The 18,606-nt window shown below is 39.7% G+C and overlaps 1 protein-coding gene across 7 annotated transcripts in view; it reads left to right on the top strand.

Annotated features, from left to right (window-relative positions):
- TENM2 (teneurin transmembrane protein 2) overlaps positions 1-18,606 on the top strand; it is a 1,294,091-nt gene that overhangs the window by 1,077,642 nt on the left and 197,843 nt on the right. For 6 of the 7 annotated variants that reach the window (XM_030927458.1, XM_010358204.2, XM_010358202.2 and 3 more), the window contains one exon: positions 9,257-9,462. In XM_030927458.1, coding sequence (XP_030783318.1) covers positions 9,257-9,462 — 206 coding nt within the window. The remainder of the gene's footprint in view (positions 1-9,256; positions 9,463-18,606) is intronic. The other variant, XM_030927459.1, reaches the window with a different exon arrangement.

Genomic DNA, 18,606 nt, shown 5'->3' with positions numbered 1-18,606 from the left:
CCAGATGAGGATTTCTTCCCAACATTGGCTTGATGAGGTCAGTAAGAAGCAAGTCTTCCTATTCCAAAGGACCAATGTGTACATCAAGTTGGCCCCCTGCACACTGCATTATTTGTCTCACTGCAGCTTGAGTTCCATCACTGCCAGCCTGTCTGTTTTAAGCCCTACCATTCTCGGTTTATAACTCAGCTGTAAACATTTATTTGTGCCTGGAGCACATTTCCTTCCTACCCTTTGAAAAAAAAATTAGAATTTCCAGATGGTATGCAAGTTGGAAAAAAATGGCAAAGACTGTTATTCTGTTTAGAAACATGTTTTTCTACACTTGCCCTTTCAGCAAAAACTTCATAATGATTTTTACTAGTTGGCTTAATGCATGGTACTAGGAGCCAGATTAGCAGGGAGGTTGGTAAATTCTTCCGCTGGCTCTCATCAGCCTCTCAATGAACACAGCCCTGGGTTTTGAAATGATCACTTCCCTATATGGGGCTTTTCCAAAGTTGGTGAAGTTCCCAGAAGGGCAAAGGGTCATTATGTTTGAGCCAAACACCCCATTACTGCACGTCTACTGGCAAATATACCAACATCCTAACTACCAACCCAACAACTCCCCTCCTTTAGGAGGCCATGCTGTTCTCCATTGTTGCGGATGGGTACAACTTACATGCACTTGGTGGACTTTTGCTTTTGATTGCCACCCATAGCCCCATGCTAAATTGCATAGTTTCTGTTGTACATAGCATCCTGGTGGCTTGCCATGGGCATTAATAATGAAATCCAATTTCCCTTTCCGTCCATTTTCCCATATCCTCATTGGCCACACTTCTCTTTCTGAATTGACTTCTACACCCAGATATCTGGTCTGTGATCTCTAAATATACACCTCTGGTATACCTCTGATATACAGTTGGCCCTTCATACCCACAGGTATCCACAGATTCAACCAACCTCGGATTGAAAATATATGGAATAATCATAATACAAAAAATACAAATAAAAATGATAGTATAAGAACTATTTACATATCATTTACATTGTATTAGGTATTATAAGTAATCTAGAGATAATTTGAATTATAGAGGAGGATGTACATAGGTTATGTGAAAATACTACACCATTTTATATAAGGGGCTTGAGCATTTACAGATTTCGGTATCCACAGGGGTCCTGGAATCCATACCCTGTGGATACCAAGGGATGACTGCGGGCCTTAATGCAGTCAGCACAGGGGTTAGCCACATGGGTTTTAGTGTCTGTCAGTTGTGGGTTTTGATTACAGATCTACCAGTAAAAAGCTGTATGACCCTAAGCAAGTCACTTATCTTCCATGAACCTCAGTTCTCTCATCTGAAAAACAGGAAAAATTGTAAGAGTATCAGGAGATTACATGGTGATTAGCAGCCACTCAATAAATTTTAGCTACTGTCAATAACAGTAAACTAAACTAAATATTAATGCAGGAGCAAGTTCACCTGGAGAGTCATAGGTATAAATACTTGTTAACATTCCCAGCGGCAAAGAGTTGACTATTTTTATCTAACACAACGAATTGAAATTTCAAAAGATGTAAAAGCCACATGTAGTCCCAAGAGCTAAACATTTTCTAAAAGTCATTATTGTGTGATGTTGTGAACACCATCACAGAAGCAGTGACTTTCAGGATGGAATTACATTCCTGAAGTGTAGCCAGCCAGCAGCAGGGTGAAGGCTGATGGGTTGCTGATGTCTCGGATGAGCTGTATTCTTGGGCAGTGAACCTAAGGTCCTTGGAAGAATCTTTTCACTTATCTGTTGGTTCAATGGAACCCTCAGATGGTTGTCCTGATTCCCAAATAAATGGAAACGAGGTGTAATGACTGTAGCAATATTCTTAATTCAATTTTATTTGCAATAGATAAAAATATGTGAGGCAGAATAATCTGCAAGGCAGATTTATGCTGAGGTGCCTCCGGAGTTCGGTTAAGTTAGGAAGTATTAATATGCGGCTTCATTTCCCTGGTATGACTATGAGTCCATTCCCTTTATCACTTGTTTGGGGAATAGTTTCGCTGTTTCTGTAAATGAATTATGGCAACATTTTCTGAAATGATTAGCTCCTAATGTGGCTATGGAAGGCTGTCGTTTTGCTCAACATCAGTCTTATTTAACTGGTTGAAATTTTAGTTACGTGTTTCAGATATAGGTAATAGTTTCACATTTACATGAGCAATCTTCCGTGGTGTTATAGAGTTGGACTATCCTGTAAAATTGATCATTAGAATGTTGCCTCTAAAAACCCAGAAATCTCATCTCTAAGCTAAAGATGAACTAGCCAGAACCATTGTATCTTACGCACATGCTTCTTAGGGCAAAATGATCATCATCTACACTTTTCATTGTGCAGCTCTTGGATAGACTGAAAGATTTGCCATGGAAGCCCCAGCTCTGGGAGACATGAACTGGACTGGGTCCTGCATGCCAGGATGCCAGGCCCAGTCATTGCCTAGAACCCAAGGATACCAGTGAGATCTCACAGAATGATTACAGGATGCTGTTTAATGCCTCTTCTCTTGATGCCTCTAATTCAATCTCAACGTGTATTCACAGGACTCTAGACAACAGGCTGCCTAGATAAGAGATAATGGAAATACAACATACACCCCAACTCTGATGTTGACCAAAGAATACCTATTATCATAGTCAATGCTTGATAAATGTTTATTGCATGGAAGTATGAATGTATGGCCCACCCAACATTGCTTAGGACATTTCTTAATCATTGTTAAATAAATAAAATCTCGTTGCTTTTCAATAAAGCAGACTGCACAGAGTTGCCCATGTGAGAAGCAGCTAGACCACACACCAACAGCAGCAATTTGCAGAGAATGAACTGGTGATGCAGTTTTCTCTGATCATGGTATCTTAATACGTGTGACCTGTTGTCTGCCCCTCCCAGTCTGCAGACGTACCGGCCACTCACTGTATATTGATTTCAGCTGTTCTGGAAAATGACTGCCAGTTTTATTAAGGCCCACTCCACCCATTGTCCCTCTTTCATTAATAGTGCCTACAGTAGGCAGCCTATGTTTTTTATTAGGCCATCACAAATTTACCCCCCACCCATCTGAAAAAAAAGTAGTTACAGCTGTTTTTAGGTAGCACTGCAACAGACAGGATAGAAAGATGCAGAAGTACCTACAAGTTAGGTACAACATGCAGAAGCACCCCAACATACAGATGAGTAGACAGACTCAGAGAGGGCTGGTGATTAGCCCAAAGGCACACAGCTGGTAGCTGTCAGAGCTGGGATTCAAACCCAGGCTGACTAGCTCCACGGGGCAACATCGCCTCCTTAAGGCCTCAGAATTTCTCAATAGGAGGATATTCGGCTAGACCTTAAAATGTCTAGCTAGGCATTAGACATTTGAAGATAAAGATAGAAATCTTAACTACTTTGTTTCCTTGCTGCCTGCCTCTCAGTGGTGTCATGTGAGGGACTCACCATATTGGTGGTCCTGCAACTGCTGGTATGGCTCAGGGAAGCCCAGCTTCAAGTCCTCCTTCATGGGACTCAGTGTGGCTTTGATGCTGCTCTCTTTGACCTTAGAGAACAACAGAGATCCATCCTCCTGGACATCGGCCCAGAAATTTGACCTCCAGGAATAGAGTCACTAAGATGGTTCCCCATGCTGGCTGTAGCAATTTACAGAAAAACACCTTTTCTTTTTATCTCTTTGGAGGAAGTATTTGTACATTTTTCTCTTTTTCATTGTTTTTAAAATTACAAAAATTATACACACTCATTTTCAAGATTTTTTAAAGTATATTTAAAAACTTTTCTTTTGCTATCATGAATATTTCTGTAACAACTGACAAATTTGAATAAGGCCTGTAGATTATAGTCATGCATGGCAAAACAGTGTTTCAGTCAACAATTGGCCACACATTCAACACTGGCCCCATAAGATTATAATGGAGCTAAAAAATTCCTATCACCTAGCAACATCTTAGCTGTCATAATGTTATAGTATAGTTACTTTTTTTATGAATTTAGTGTAGCCCGTCTGTAGTATTTACAAGGTCAAAAGTAGTGTACAGTAATGTCCTAGCCCTTCACATTCACTCACCACTCACTCACTGACTTAACCAAAGCAACCTCCAGTCCTGCAAATTCTATTCATGGTATGTGTCCTATACAGGTGTACCATTTTTTTTTTATCTCTCATACCATATTTTTTACTGTCTTTTCTATGTTTAGATACACAAGTACCACTGAGTTATAGTTGCCTGCAGTATTCAATATACTAACATGCTGTACACATTTGTAACCTAGGAGCAGTAAGCTATACCATATAGCCTAGGTATGTAGGATGCTACATCATCTAGGTTTGTGTGAGTATACTTACACAACTATGAAATTGCCTAAAAATGTACTTCTCAGAATGTATCCCTGTTGTTAAGTGACTCATGACTGTATATATAGAGAGAAAGAAAGACTTCATGTAAATATATATATATATATATGTACATATATATGAGTAAAAAGTGAAAACCCCTCTTTGCAAAAGTGTCATTCAGTTACACACCTGAAGAACTTAATTTGAAAGAAAACACTAGCTTGTTTAACAATGTGGATATCTTCTGTTAAATAAATCAAGCTTGTGAAAGTGAAGTCATCTGTTAATCAACAAAGCCTAAAAGCTTTCTAATAATTCCTCCTGCCTCCTGCTGAACCCCACCCCGTCCCCTCGCCCAATGCGTGCGCGTGCACGCGCGCGCACACACACACACACACACACACACACACACTGGCACTTCTTCATAGCATATACCCAGCAATGATCCTCCTGACCCACTCTAGAGGCCACAATAGGCTAATGAGGAATGCCATTTAAGATATCTTTGGGTCCAAGCCACTCTTATATAGATATGGACATTGAGACTTTGAGAAATACACCTGCCTAAAACTAGCTAGACGCTTAGTAACAAGGATGGAACTTCAACAGAATCATTCATTTACACCTGTTCCACAAACATTTCAAAGTCATTAAGTCGTGATTAGGACTCTTGACTTTTGGTTCTTAATCTAAGGATTTTCTCCCTATATCACATCTCTCCCAGTTTGTTTGTTTGTTGTAAGATTTTACACAAAAGGCAAATTAAGCATTTACTCATGACTCTTCAAAAGGATCCACAAGAAAAGTTCTTTCAATAGTAAATTTCATATAGAGCTTCCAAAAGGTTATTTTATTTAATAAATAAAATTCAGTTTACATGTAGTCAGGTTCTAACTGAGGTCTGAAGGGAGTCAGTGGGAGAGTGGGCGCCTGTGCTCCAAACTTGCTGAGTCATGCATGACAGGATGTATCCCTTGGCCTGTTCTTGATGGCAGCATATCCATTTTCCTTACGCATGTAGATTTTCAAAGTAAATCTTTGTTAAGGCTCTCACTTTACCCTGTCATCATAGGGGTTTGGTTGCAATACCCCACCAGATGGGTTTGTAGAGTTTGATTCAGTTCAATAAGCATTTATAGATCACTTACAGTTACCAGATGCAAAGCTTAGAGAACCTAGAGATGAATCTGCATCTCTGCCTGACCTCAGGGAGCACAGTATCCAGAGACAGAGACTTAGGCAGGCATGCAAAATCAAGTACAATACCTAACAACAGCTGCTGTGGGCAGCAGAAAAGCGTAATTGCTATAGAAACACAGAGAAAACAATTTGACTGGCTGAGGAGAGTGGTTGGGGTGGTGTTGTAAAGGAACGTACAGCTTTAGTGTGAAAGTGCACTTGACCTGAACCAGGCCGTGACTCCCAGTTTTAAGCTTGTCCCCATAAATGAGTTTATTCCAGAAGAATTAGACTCTTGATAGAGAGCTAGATATATACAAATAGACACATAGACATTCATGTATATTACATGTGCACACACTATTTTTTGTCTTTTAGAGAATTCCTTACTCTGCAAAGAAAGCCACATGCTTTCCCACATAGTTTTTCATCCTTTTTTTCATTCCATGTAAGAACTTAGCAATTATTTCACTATTATTTCGTGCTGGGCACTATACTAATCTCTCTTTTGTGTACTTCTACTTGTTACACCCTCTAAGGCAGTTAGAACTATTGTTCCCATTTTACAGGAAAAGCTACTGGAAATCCAGAGAGTTTAAGCAAATTGCTAGAGGTCACACAGCATGAAAGAAGCAGAGCCAGGATTCAAACCCAGTTCTGTCTGACTTCTGACTTCTGACTTCTGTCATCCCCAAGGTGCACTCCTTTATTTAGTGAATGGGATGAGGAAGGGAGGATCTAAAACCCTAGGGGGCACTGTGACTACTGAGAAGTAGCCTGTGCTGGCTGATAGTAGGAGCTAATTTACTCAGTGTCCTGAAGCCAGGGTGTAGTAAAGGAAGAGGACCTCACTGCTATAAGAACCGAAGCTTTGGGGCTCCTTGTCTGAATTTTCCAGAACAGCTGCTCTCTGGAGACAAGCTCCCTTGCACATCTCCAGCATCTGCATCTGCATCTGGCTTGACATCATGATCCATTTAGGTTTCCACAGTAGATTAGAACACTCGTGGGTGCTGATTTCCTGCCTCTTTTTCAGATCCTGTCATTAACCAGCAATGCCGGAAAGCCCAACGGACATAAAGGAAAGCCCAGCTTATTAAGTTAAAGATGAATTATGTTTTTAAAGTTTTTTTTTTTATTTATAATACTTTTCTTTAACTTGTTGCCATGCTGATTGCTGGGGTTTCTTTTGGTACCTATGAGAGACCCACACACTCTTCTTCCCCAGGCGGCTCTCTTACTATGTCCCTTCCTTACCAGCTCCTTTTTATTATATCCCTTCCCCAAGGAAGGGGTGTCAAATGCAGCATTTTAAAGTAAAATTTAGTTTCCAGTTTATACTAATGAGAGCTCCTGCTCAACTTGTTGTGATAACAAATGTTTCCCCCTGGACATGCCATTATTTCAGCAAAACCCCCAAATAAACAACACCCAATTTAGGCTTAGGGCATTACAGGTAACAATACTTATTTTGTGCCAGAAATTATTCTAAGAGCTTTACACAGCCTAAACTCTGTAAAACCTTATAGCAATCCTGTGAAATAAATGGTGTCCTGTCTATACACATGAGGACACTGAAGCACAGCAAGATACACTTAGTTGGTATCAAAGTTAGGATTTGAACCATGGCAGTTTCAGCCCAGGGTCTCTGCTCTTAAACACAATGCCATATTCCTCCCCCTGCAGGTAAGTAATCAGTATCCATTAGAAAGGTTAGCTAACATTTAAAAGTTCCTGCTGGATGTGGTGGCTCACAGAGGTAATCCCAGCATTTTAGAGGCTAAAGCTGAAGAATCACTTGAGCCCAAGAGTTTGAGACCAGTGCCTGGGCAATATAGTGAGACCTTGTCTCTACAAGAAAAAAAAAAAAAGAAAAACAAAATTAAGCTGACAGGCATGGTGGTCCATGCCTATAGTCCCAGCTACTTTGGGGGGCTGAGGCAGGAGGATCGTTTGAGCCCAGGAGGTCAAGGCTGCAGTGAGCTGAGATCGTGCCACTGCACTCCAACCTAGGCAGCAGAGCGAGATCCTGTCTCAAAAAACAAACAAAACAAAACAAAAGTTCAGGATGTTTGATAAATAAACCATCTAGTCCCCATCTCAATGTCTGAACCACTCAGGACCTCTGGCTGTTTATTTTCTTTTTAAAGATGAGATGTGAAGGAGGCTTCCAAACTCCCTTTTGGACCTCATTCCCTACTTTTATTTTCCTAGAGGTCAAAGGGTTATTCTTAAGATCCAAACCAGTGTTTCTCTTCCTTTATTTTAAGTCCCTGCTGGCTTTGTATTGAGCTGCATAAAAAACAATCACCTCATATGTTAAAGAAAATAAGAGGGAAAAACTTAATATCTCCAAATCACTCTGTGGTTTTCTTTTATAATTTAGACATGAAAGACCTTCAGAGAACCAAAAGTGTCATCTCTCCATTTTACATATAGAGAAACTGGGACCAAGAGATAGAGTCAGGCAGGTTCACTCACCATTTAGGCCAGTCTTTAGCAATTTTATCATTTCTCCAGATCATCTGAAACCTTTGCAATATCTGGTGGCCAAATGATAGATAAATATTTTTAGAAGAGTTAGTCCTTCACAGAATGTCGAGGGGAGCATCCTGGGCCCATCAAGCTGAAGAAATTTTTGGATCTACAAGGTCACCAAAGTGATTGGGGTTCCAGAAATGAAAAGACTCCCCTCAAAACAAAAATGACTTCAGTTCTTTCTGTTTGATTTCAGTTGGCTCAGAAGTTCTTAGGAATATAGAAGAATACATTTTATATTTCTTACCAAGTTCAGAATCGATTTGAAGGAATCACAAATGACTTTTATACTGTGAGATTTTTTTCCCCATTTTAGAGATAAGGAAAATGAAGCTCTCAGAGATTGATTAACTTGCTTTTCTTGGGCAACTGCTAGTCATGCTTAGCTTTTCCTTAATCCTGTGGTTGCAAGGGAAACCACACGTGGAATATAGGAGGTGCTGACTGGTTCATTGTTTTTAAGAACTCCACTTTAAAAATATATATTTTCAGAATTCCAATTATTAAAGTTCTGAAGGATGCTGAGTGTGGGCAACCAATATTTTCAACATAAGCAATTTAAAATAATGCAACAGAGATGCATTAATATCAATGAAGGAGAGACATTGTTTCCCTGTGGTTCTTAGACTTCTCCCTCTAACTCAAGATCTGCTTGAGTTTCAAGTCTTCATTTTCTACTGAGTTGTTTTATTTATTCTGGGCTGATTTTTGTTGAAAATGTCAGAGTGTATTTGTGTCTAGAAAGAATAATGAAAGGCTACAAGAATTAAATTTGGTGCCAAATTAACATCACCCTCCCCTCCCCTGTGGTAATTTTTACATCCCAGTCACATTTGGGATAGTTGGAAGCTTTACATGTATTTATCAGGCTCCAGATCTGATTATATTTGATCAGTAAAGAGTAATCACATAATTTTAGAAAGCGTTGTGCCAAGATTTCAGATGCCCTGGGGTGTGCATTTATAGCTTTGTTATTTGAAACCTAAATGTTTTAGCTGTAACTTAAAAAGAAACTCGCCATGAGTTTAATCTTAATATTAAAACAGAAAAAAACAAACAAACAAAAAAACCTAACGTGTAATCAAACAGAAATATAGAGCGAACTAATGTATACACGTCACTGACTGGTATTTATTCCTTTTTTTTTTTCTTTTTTTTTTCAGTGCCCTGGTCATTGAAAAACAGCAGCATAGACAGTGGTGAAGCAGAAGTGGGTCGGCGGGTAACACAAGAAGTCCCACCGGGGGTGTTTTGGAGGTCACAAATTCACATCAGTCAGCCCCAGTTCTTAAAGTTTAACATCTCCCTCGGGAAGGATGCTCTCTTTGGTGTTTACATAAGAAGAGGACTTCCACCATCTCATGCCCAGGTATGACCATGTTTGATGTAATCAAGCATTTAAAAAAAATTATATATATGTGTGTGTGTGTGTGTATATATATATATATATATATATATATATATGCCACTTCACACCCACTACAATGTCTGTAATTAAAAGATGGACAATAAAAATGTTGGCGAGAATGTGGAGAAATGAAAACCCTTGTACATTACTGGTGGGAATGAGAAATGGTGCAGCTGTTGTGGAAAAGAGTTTTTCACAAAGTTAAACATAGAATTACCATATGATTGAGCAATTCCACTTCTAGGTGTATACCCAGAGAAAATTGAAAACACCATCTTCTTACAAAAACGTATATATCAATGTTCATCATAGTCTTATTTATGATAGCCAAAGAGTGGAAACAACCCAAATGTCCAACTGGTGAATGACTAAACAGAATGCGATATAGCCGCACAATGGAATGTTAGTCAGATATAGAAAGAAATGGAGTATCGTTACCTGCTACAACACGGATGAAACACTATGCAAAGTGAAAGAAGCCAGATACCAAAGGCCACATATTGCATGATTCCATTTATGTGTATTGTCCAGGATAAGCAAATATATAGAAACAGAAAGGAGGTTAGTGGTTGTCAGGAACTGGGAATTGGGGCTGACTGCCATGGGGTTTTTGGGGGTGGTGATAGTAATGGCCTGAAATGAGGTGATGGTTTACCCAACATAGTGAATACACTCAAACCACGGCATTGTAAAATCACAAAAGCTACCTTACAGTTATTCACAGTGTCGTGTGAATTTTATCTCCAAAAAATAAATGCTAATATCCCAACCTGATGAAAACAGCTTAAATAGGTTTAGGGGTTAATCACTGGGTACTTTCTGTTCAGATGTTCTGGTTATTGGATTAATTTGTTAAAATATCACTGGGAGACATCTCACTATATATGAAAGAATAATGTAACATAAACCAAAATCCAGCAGATGTTTCTCGGTGGCTTCCCTGTACTAAGTTCCTTGGAAAGTCCTTGGCGCTATGAAAGTGAGATTATTCACAGCCTTGGAAATGAAGAGATTGGATTACATTATGGATTTCATTATTTTTTCTCTCATTCTTCCCTTAATTTGTTCTGGTAGGCGTTCTATTATTATACATAACACCTGGGGTAAATTAACACCTACCTAGTTTGGTTTTTTTTTCCAATCAGAATTGTATATCCTGTGAAAAAAACAAGTTGGTTTTTCCTGCCTCGTTTGCCCTCAAATCCAGGAAGAACATAAGGTACATTAGGAAAAAACTCAAAACATGCATATATCCAGTCAAAGCTGACTTTGAAATGTGTTGGAAAGGCAATTCATCTAGAAAATTCAATTGGAAGAACTTAAAACTAAAAAAAAAAAAAAAACCATTGGCAAATGCAAGGTAGTCAGGCTACGATTTCTTTACCTTTAGCTCATAGCAGACATTGCTAATCAATGGCAGCACTTTTCCTTACTGAGCCCAGTGCACACATAGCTCCCATATAACTCTCAAGGCAGCCACTACCAATCGACCATTGTTGACTCTCAAGACAAAACTGATTTGCAATCCCATCTTTACAGCCTAAAATGATCAATATAAGAACTAAAAGGACTATTTCTTTTTTGAGCAGGGAAAGCTGTGTAGGTTTTTGTGATCATACACAGCCTGTGCTATAGGGACCAATATGTAATGTGGTAATCAATGAGTCCTCCATCCATCCATCCACCCAGAAAAAATATTTATAGGGCTAGACACTGATTATCTGGAGATGAGTTAACATAACCCCTGACCAAGCAGAACTCTTGACAACAGAAATCATATCTGCTCTTCAAAGAGATTCTCATCAAGACAAGGAGAGGAGTTCAGCTGAAAGGAATCCCTGGCGCATTTCTGTAGCTTCTGGCCAGACTGCAGGGTGCTGCTCTGAGAAATGACGCAAATTGTTAGGTGGTGTCCTTGACCTTCAGGCTCCACTGATTCTCTTGTAGCAAAATGAAGGATTTACAGCAGTGAGGTCTACTTATTGGCATTATTGAGGTAAGTGTGAGCATCCCTCCGGGCATAGCTGAGCATAACTTTCCTCTCAGCCAGTTGCATGCAAAGAGCTTTGCTAAGAAAACTGCTTCTTCCCCACATTACCCCCAAAACTCTGCTTGCCCTCTTCTTTTGCATGCTGCAGGAAACCAGAATCATGGAAAAGCCAATGATCATGGCAAGTCAAGTTGGTAACTCTCTGTAACTGAGTGGTAGTGGACAGCAGGCAGAAACATACTTTACCCTGCTTCCCTGCTGTTCTGACATTCAGGACTCAAATCCTCAATGACAATGTCTTTTCTTCCTTTGTGACTATGCTGCACTGTCCATCTCCTGCCTAGACTGTGATTGTTCTAGTGATTGTCCTCTCAAAATAGCTCCACTCCAGAGACAGCCCCATCGCACATTTCAAGGGAAGGGAAATGAATAGGCATGGGCTGATGTGTGCTGAGGTTTCAGTCCTGCTGCCAGTTTGAAAGTTCACTGTGTGTTGAGGGGTCAAGTAAGCAAGGCACCGTGCCGATGCTTAGAAATTCACAAGACAGGTACAATATAGGGGCGCTGTTTTCAAAAAAGAAAGAAAGAAAGAAAAAGATTCCGTGTGTATTCTCACATTCATTTGCTGTCATTACATGCATTCATGTCCATTTGATGAGATACATTTCCTCAAGGAGACAGTGCTTAGCTCTTTGCGGGGATAGGCGACTGACGTCTCGAACCATTATAGAATTTCTCATTTTTATTGGTATATCCTATCAAGGAACATAAGTTCTATGGGGATTGGCAGTCTTGCCAAGGTGACTCATTTGAGCTGGAAAAAGAGAAAGTAAAAGAGGTGGGGTAGGGGGAGAATATGAAATTCTATTGGCTGTGCTACATGAAATGGTTGTTTAAATTTTATTGAGTGCCATGCTCTGACCAAGAGCCTACAAGGTTTAGTATCCTTGTCCAAGGATATTACATACCTGCTTAAATTTCCCAAGAATCAGAGTCTGTCCCAGTTGACTTTTTGAAACTGGCTTTTTATAGTGATACAGAGAAAACATGGCATAGGAGAAAAAGTCCAGAATGTAGACTCTGCCACACATTAACCAGGGGACCTTGAGCATGTCCCTTAACTTCTCTTAGCTTCAGTTTCTTTTTCTACCTATGTAATCTGCTTCATAATACTTTGTTGTAATTATACAATAACAACAAAGGTAAGATGGGAAAACCCTTTGTAAACTAAAGCACAATAGAAAGCTATGATATATGAGTGTTCTATTATACTTAGAATTTCTGTATAGCCCTAGCAAATCCTGTATATAGATAGGCAATTATGCAAATACAGATTTTTTAATAAATTAATTTTCTAGTTTTTTTCTTCTTTCTAAAGAAAAAACTACATTTCATTGCAGAAAAGTTTCAGAAACAGAGAAACAAAAGGAAAAAGTAAAAACACTCCTAATATAAAGCAGCCCCCTTTTGCTAAATGCTTATATATTATTTTTGCTATAATAAAACACATCCATTGCAGTGGGGAAGAAAAGAACCTCGGAATAATGGTAACTTCAAAGAACAAGGGTGTTTTTTTTCTTTTTCTTGTTTATGCTACACCATTTATGCTCTCAAACAGGTGTGGTTTTGCCCTGCCACCACTCCCACCCTGGAAACATTTAACAACGCCTGGAAATAGTTCTGGTTGTCATGCTGGGAGGAGGTTGCTGCTAGTACCTAGTGGATAGAGGCCAAGGATGCTGCTAAACACCCTGCAGGGCACAGGGAAGCCCCAACACAAAGAATTAACACTATCTTCAAATGCTAACAGTGCTGAGGTTAGAAAACCCTGCTTCACATGTCCCTCTTAGGTTAACGAGGCCTTTGCTCAATGTCAGCCTCATTCACAGACACAGACCCATGAAACTTCTACTATCAGGAACAAAGAAAGGAGTAGATGCAGAATTGTGTACCAATCCCTACAGAACTCTGCTTGCAAGTCACACATATCATTTAAGCCCTTCTCATATCAACCAAAGCTGTCACGTCATAACTTTAGTGGAAGAGGAAGTATCATCGGATGGTGTCTCCTGGAATGAGCACCAGAAATATCAATGAAGATCCCTAATGACTTAAACGTAAAATGTTATGAGGCCTGCCCTGGTGACTGGTCTTCGTGTGCATCCTCAATCCTTGCCTTGAAAATAAACCCTTAAGGATTTTATTTATATTCCCAAATTTTCCTTCTGAAAATGTGTACCAATCGCACTCCTACTCACCAGCAACATTGTGGAAATGCCCATTTTATTTACTTGAACACTTGCATAAATGTAATATTATTATTTCTAAAGCTTTGCCAATTTTAAAGGTAGGTATTATATTGTGCTTTAAATGCAGCAGTTTTGACATCATGCATTGCGTTTTTAAAGACACAGACAGAAAAAAAAAAAGAAAGTCAATCTAAGTCATTCTTAGCCTACTAACTCGAACTCTTATGGGGATGGTTTGTGTACAGTCGAAGCCTAATGCACCTTGCCAGATATCTGAAATCCTACACACTGTGTCAGATTTGCTCAGCCCCAGTTCTAGAAAGGTAACAGACTGAAGAAAAATAATAATCTGAACTGGCTATAGTGCTAGGCATCAAAGGAAATCTCAGAGGCAGTTGCAGCAAGTCAGCATCTTGGGTGGTTAAGGCAGTGAGCAAGTTTGCTTGACAGTTCATCACTGATTGCTACTGATACGTCAAGCCAAGTAAAATCCTTTGCGAGAACAAGTCAATAATTGGCAAATTAGGTACATGATTAACCGGAGACAACAAGATGCAGTTACCGCTTGGGAGCCCTGCTGGGACTTCACCTTCTCCACAATCCTGTTTAGCAAATATTAAAAATGCCTATTTCATCACTCAGACCAATGGAGCCAGGAGCCCAGTGACTTCCAGAGGCAACTTAAAAGTATATGATGGGCTTACAGCTCCAGCAAGTTGAATAAAAGAGATTCTAGGGATTGAGTGGCGGTAAGACAGGAGCAGATGCTGGCACCCCCTAATGCTTTATGCTGAGAGGTATCTATGGGTACATTATCCACACATTAAACTCATTAGCCAATAAGGGGGAAAAGTTTAAGAGACCACAAATTGCCCCATGATCATACCAAATAAATGCAAATATGGCAGATTGGGCATATGTGGACTAAGATAAAATGAGCTGAGCAAACATTTCTATCAGTTCTTATCAGCTGAATGCCCCTAATGACATTTTTTAAAAGCAGATTTATAGATGGTGATTAGTGGTTTTAGTCTTTGCCAGCTCGAGTTTATTCCTTTGCGTTTCAGATCCTTATTTGAAAATGAACTCTGTCTTTCCTTGTCCCCTTCATTCTTGCCCAAGTAAGCAAACCTGCACATGGTTTCAATTAGATGTGGTACTAACTGCATTCCTGGGATGCTGGAGTGCCTGGCGGTTTGGAGCTCCCTGGCTCTGTCATCTTGCCACTCTCTCTTTACCATCTCAGTGCCCACTGACCAGTCTGATAGGCTCCACTGGGCCTCACCTTTCACATGGAGCTGAAATGTGGAGGCAGTGCCAGGGTTTGGCTGTCAGCTTGCATAGCACATCAAATCACGCTTTGCAGAAGCCCCTGATACGAAGTTTCATTTCATTTTGGAGGAAGCCAGATCTTTACAGGCATATTTTTCAGAACCTTCCTTTCCAAAGAAGCTCAAGGTGTAGTGAACGATTGTGTGAAACCAGAGAATCTTGGTTTCTTCTGCATTGGACTGAAAGTGCTTTTGGAAAGGACTTTCTTGAGAGGCCCCTTCTGGTTAGCTGGTGGCATCCTAACAGGAGAGAGGAACTGAAACTGCCATCTGAGTCAGTGGGCACGCTGCTGGACAACTACTGAGCAGAGCAAGGAGAAATCTCATGGAATGCTTGAGTCTGGAAAGAGAACTGGTGTGAAGGGTGCACAGGAGGACACCGTGGATGTTTTACAAGAAGGACAAAGCTTGAGTTCATGGAATTCAGAGAGGAGGCAGCAACAGACAAAACAGGAATGAGTTTGAAGGGGCAGCACCAAATCACATATTTAGACTAAGGAGAGTCTTGGAGGTGCTGTAATTCAGGAGTTTGCAAATTTTCTAAGCAAATGACCTTTATCCTCAAGTGAAATCTTATATAGAACCCTATATATAAAAAGATGAAAGTGACAGTTTTATTAGCACAGAGTTTACAGTTCAAATCTACATTTAGTATTATAATGTTAATCTCTATATATGTATGTTTGTGTATTAATAAATCACATGTATAATATATATGTGTGGATATATATCCAGAGAAAGAGAGAGAGACTAAACCCATGAGAGTGGTCACCTCTAGGAATAGTCAAGAAGAATAGTACTGGGAATTAGGTTTTAAGAGTACTTCCTTTTATCTGTAAAAACATATTAAAGGTAAGGCAAGTCCCCCACCCCCCAATCTCCAACATACACACACGCGGACTGGATGTAATTCCACAAAACCTTAACATTTATTCATTTGAGGGGTTGTAATATGGGTATCTTTTATACTTCTCTTAATTTCTGTAATCTCTGTGTGTGTGTGTGTGTGTGCGCGTGTGTGTGTGTGTGTTTAATAAGTGAATCTGTAACAAGTTTGAGTCTATTTTCAGTAAAACAGAGAGTGGTTATAGATGATACCTGTAATTCCAATCACTTTCTCAAGATTCTGTTTATTTATATACTATGTGTTTTTTTTTTTTTGCAGTTTTGAGAAAAATCATAACAAATCTATACAAATACTTGTGAATAGCAACAGTATTTCCTTTAATCATTTCCCTTACAGACTGTAGATACTCTTCAATTAAATTGATCCAGAAGCTTGAAAGAGGAGGAAAAGGAAATAATTGTTTCAAGGTTAAATCACTTAAAATATTGAACAACTACTCACGTCCCTTGCCTTAGATATAAAAATAGGGGAGTTGCACCCAAGCTTTGAAACTCCCCTTATTTAAAGATAAAATCACCATTATGGGACATATTACACATTCATTTGGAATTCCGCTCCTGGTTTTACATCCTGAATCAAACATGTGCCTCTGCTCTGCCTGGCATTTGGTTGAACAGGATCCATCAGTGCAATTGCTTGTACGACTTTATCTGAGCAGACACACATCGGCCTGGATTCAAAGAAAGCCTAGTACAGATCTTTAAGCTTCCTGATAAACGACAGTTGCAGAAGTTCAATGTATGCTCAGAGATGTTAGGAAAAGCTTTATTCCAAGATCTTCACAAAAATTAATGGCTTCTAAAATGTTCATTGAAGCCCCTCTCAGTAAGGATGCTTTGTAGGGAAGTTAAAGTTGTTCTGAGACGACAATATTCATTAATCATTCATCCGAGCTCTTATAAAAATGTCCTGCACTCAGAGGTCCCTCTCCATTTAACATGATGTCTAAATCCACTCGGAATAATGGCCAGCACTCTCAGAGGACCACAATGTAACAGGGACTGATTGTTCCATGTGCATTATCTTGTTTTATCTTCACAACACCGTATGAGCTAGGTAGCGTTAGTGGCACTCCCCTTTTACAGATGGAAGAACTGAGACAGAGGCTAGGGGCTCAAAGCTGGGATGTGGATCTGGCAGCCAGACACCTTCCTCTTCCTTCTCTCTGGTGCTCAGTCATTTCTAGGAGCATCTACAGTACAACGTAAACACAATTGTTTACAGAGTAAAATTACACCTACTGCCAAAAACAGGAATTTTATCAAGTCAAGGAAAATGGTGGTGGGGATCTTCTTGAATGTGTCAGAGGAAAGCCTTGGTAAATACGGATCTGGCTGAGGTAGCACAGTTAAACACGGAGGCAGAGAAAATTAACAAAGAAGGTGATAAGATCGGCACATCAAAGAGGGTGATTATAAAAAATGTAAAGAGAGATCCTGGGAAATTTGATGAAGATATCCCATCTGCTTACAGAAATGCTCTTTTTGATTCTGTTGCACTCGTTACACTAAGTGATGCTTCACTGTCCTGTGTGTTTCATCGATTCTACGATGCATGTAATGCTCCTCTTTTGACATCTCTGAAAACAGCATGTGTTTTGCTATCGATGAAGCTGATAGAACGAAATGTGTGGTATCGTGTTTTTGTGTATGTATGAAAATTCGATGTTCATTCTCACAACTAGAGCATAGTTTCAAGTATAACCTGAATTTCCCTAAATATGAGATAAAATAAACTTTTTGGCAGGGTTTCCTTTTCCAAGATAAAGTTCTAATCAAACATTTTTCCATTTGTTAAGTGTATTGATTTTAAGTGGCCTCTTAACGAATTCCAGTGATCCTCAGATAACTAGATCCTACCATATAAATGAAGTCAGTGTGAGGTTGAATTGTAATTTTTAAAATACCTAAATACTTATTTAGAAAATTAACTTTAGGCCAGCTATAGTGGCTCATGCCTATAATCCTGGCACTTTGAGAAATCAAGGCGGGAGGGACACTTAAGCCCAGGATATCAAGACCACCCTGGACAGCAAAGTGAGACTTCATCTCTACCAAAAAAAAAAAATTTAATTATCCAGGTATGGTGGTATCTGCCCGTAGTCCCAGCTACTTGGGAGGCTGAGATGGTAGGATTGCTTGAGCCCGGGAGGTCAAGGCTGAAGTGAGCCCTGATTGTGCCACTGCACTCCAGCCTGGGCAAAAGAGTGAGATCATGTCTCAAAACGGAAATAAAGGATGAAAAGAAAGGAAGGAAGGAAGGAAGGAAGGAAGGAAGGAAGGAAGGAAGGAAGGAAGGAAGGAAGGAAGGAAGGAAGGAAGGAAGGAAGGAAGGAAGGAAGGAAGGAAGGAAGGAAAAAAGAAAAAGAAACCGCTGTGAAATTCTTACGCTGCTCTTCCAGACAGGAATAGCTGGAGAGCCTGGGCAGAAGGAGTGTAGACCAGTCCAAACTATCTGACTTTGAACTCCAACCTCCAATACTTCCAAGCTGTATGACCTTGGGCAAGTCATTCAATCTTTCTGTGCCTCAGTTACCTCATCTATAAACTGGAGATTGTATTATGTGCTCAGAGCAATATTGGATGTAAATGAGGTAATCTCTGTAAGCACTTAGATTCACACTGGCAC

The sequence above is a fragment of the Rhinopithecus roxellana genome, chromosome 3 (genome assembly GCF_007565055.1).
Source record: "Rhinopithecus roxellana isolate Shanxi Qingling chromosome 3, ASM756505v1, whole genome shotgun sequence".
In the NCBI taxonomy this organism is placed as follows: domain Eukaryota; kingdom Metazoa; phylum Chordata; class Mammalia; order Primates; family Cercopithecidae; genus Rhinopithecus; species Rhinopithecus roxellana.
This window is presented reverse-complemented; position numbering and strand designations above follow the sequence as displayed.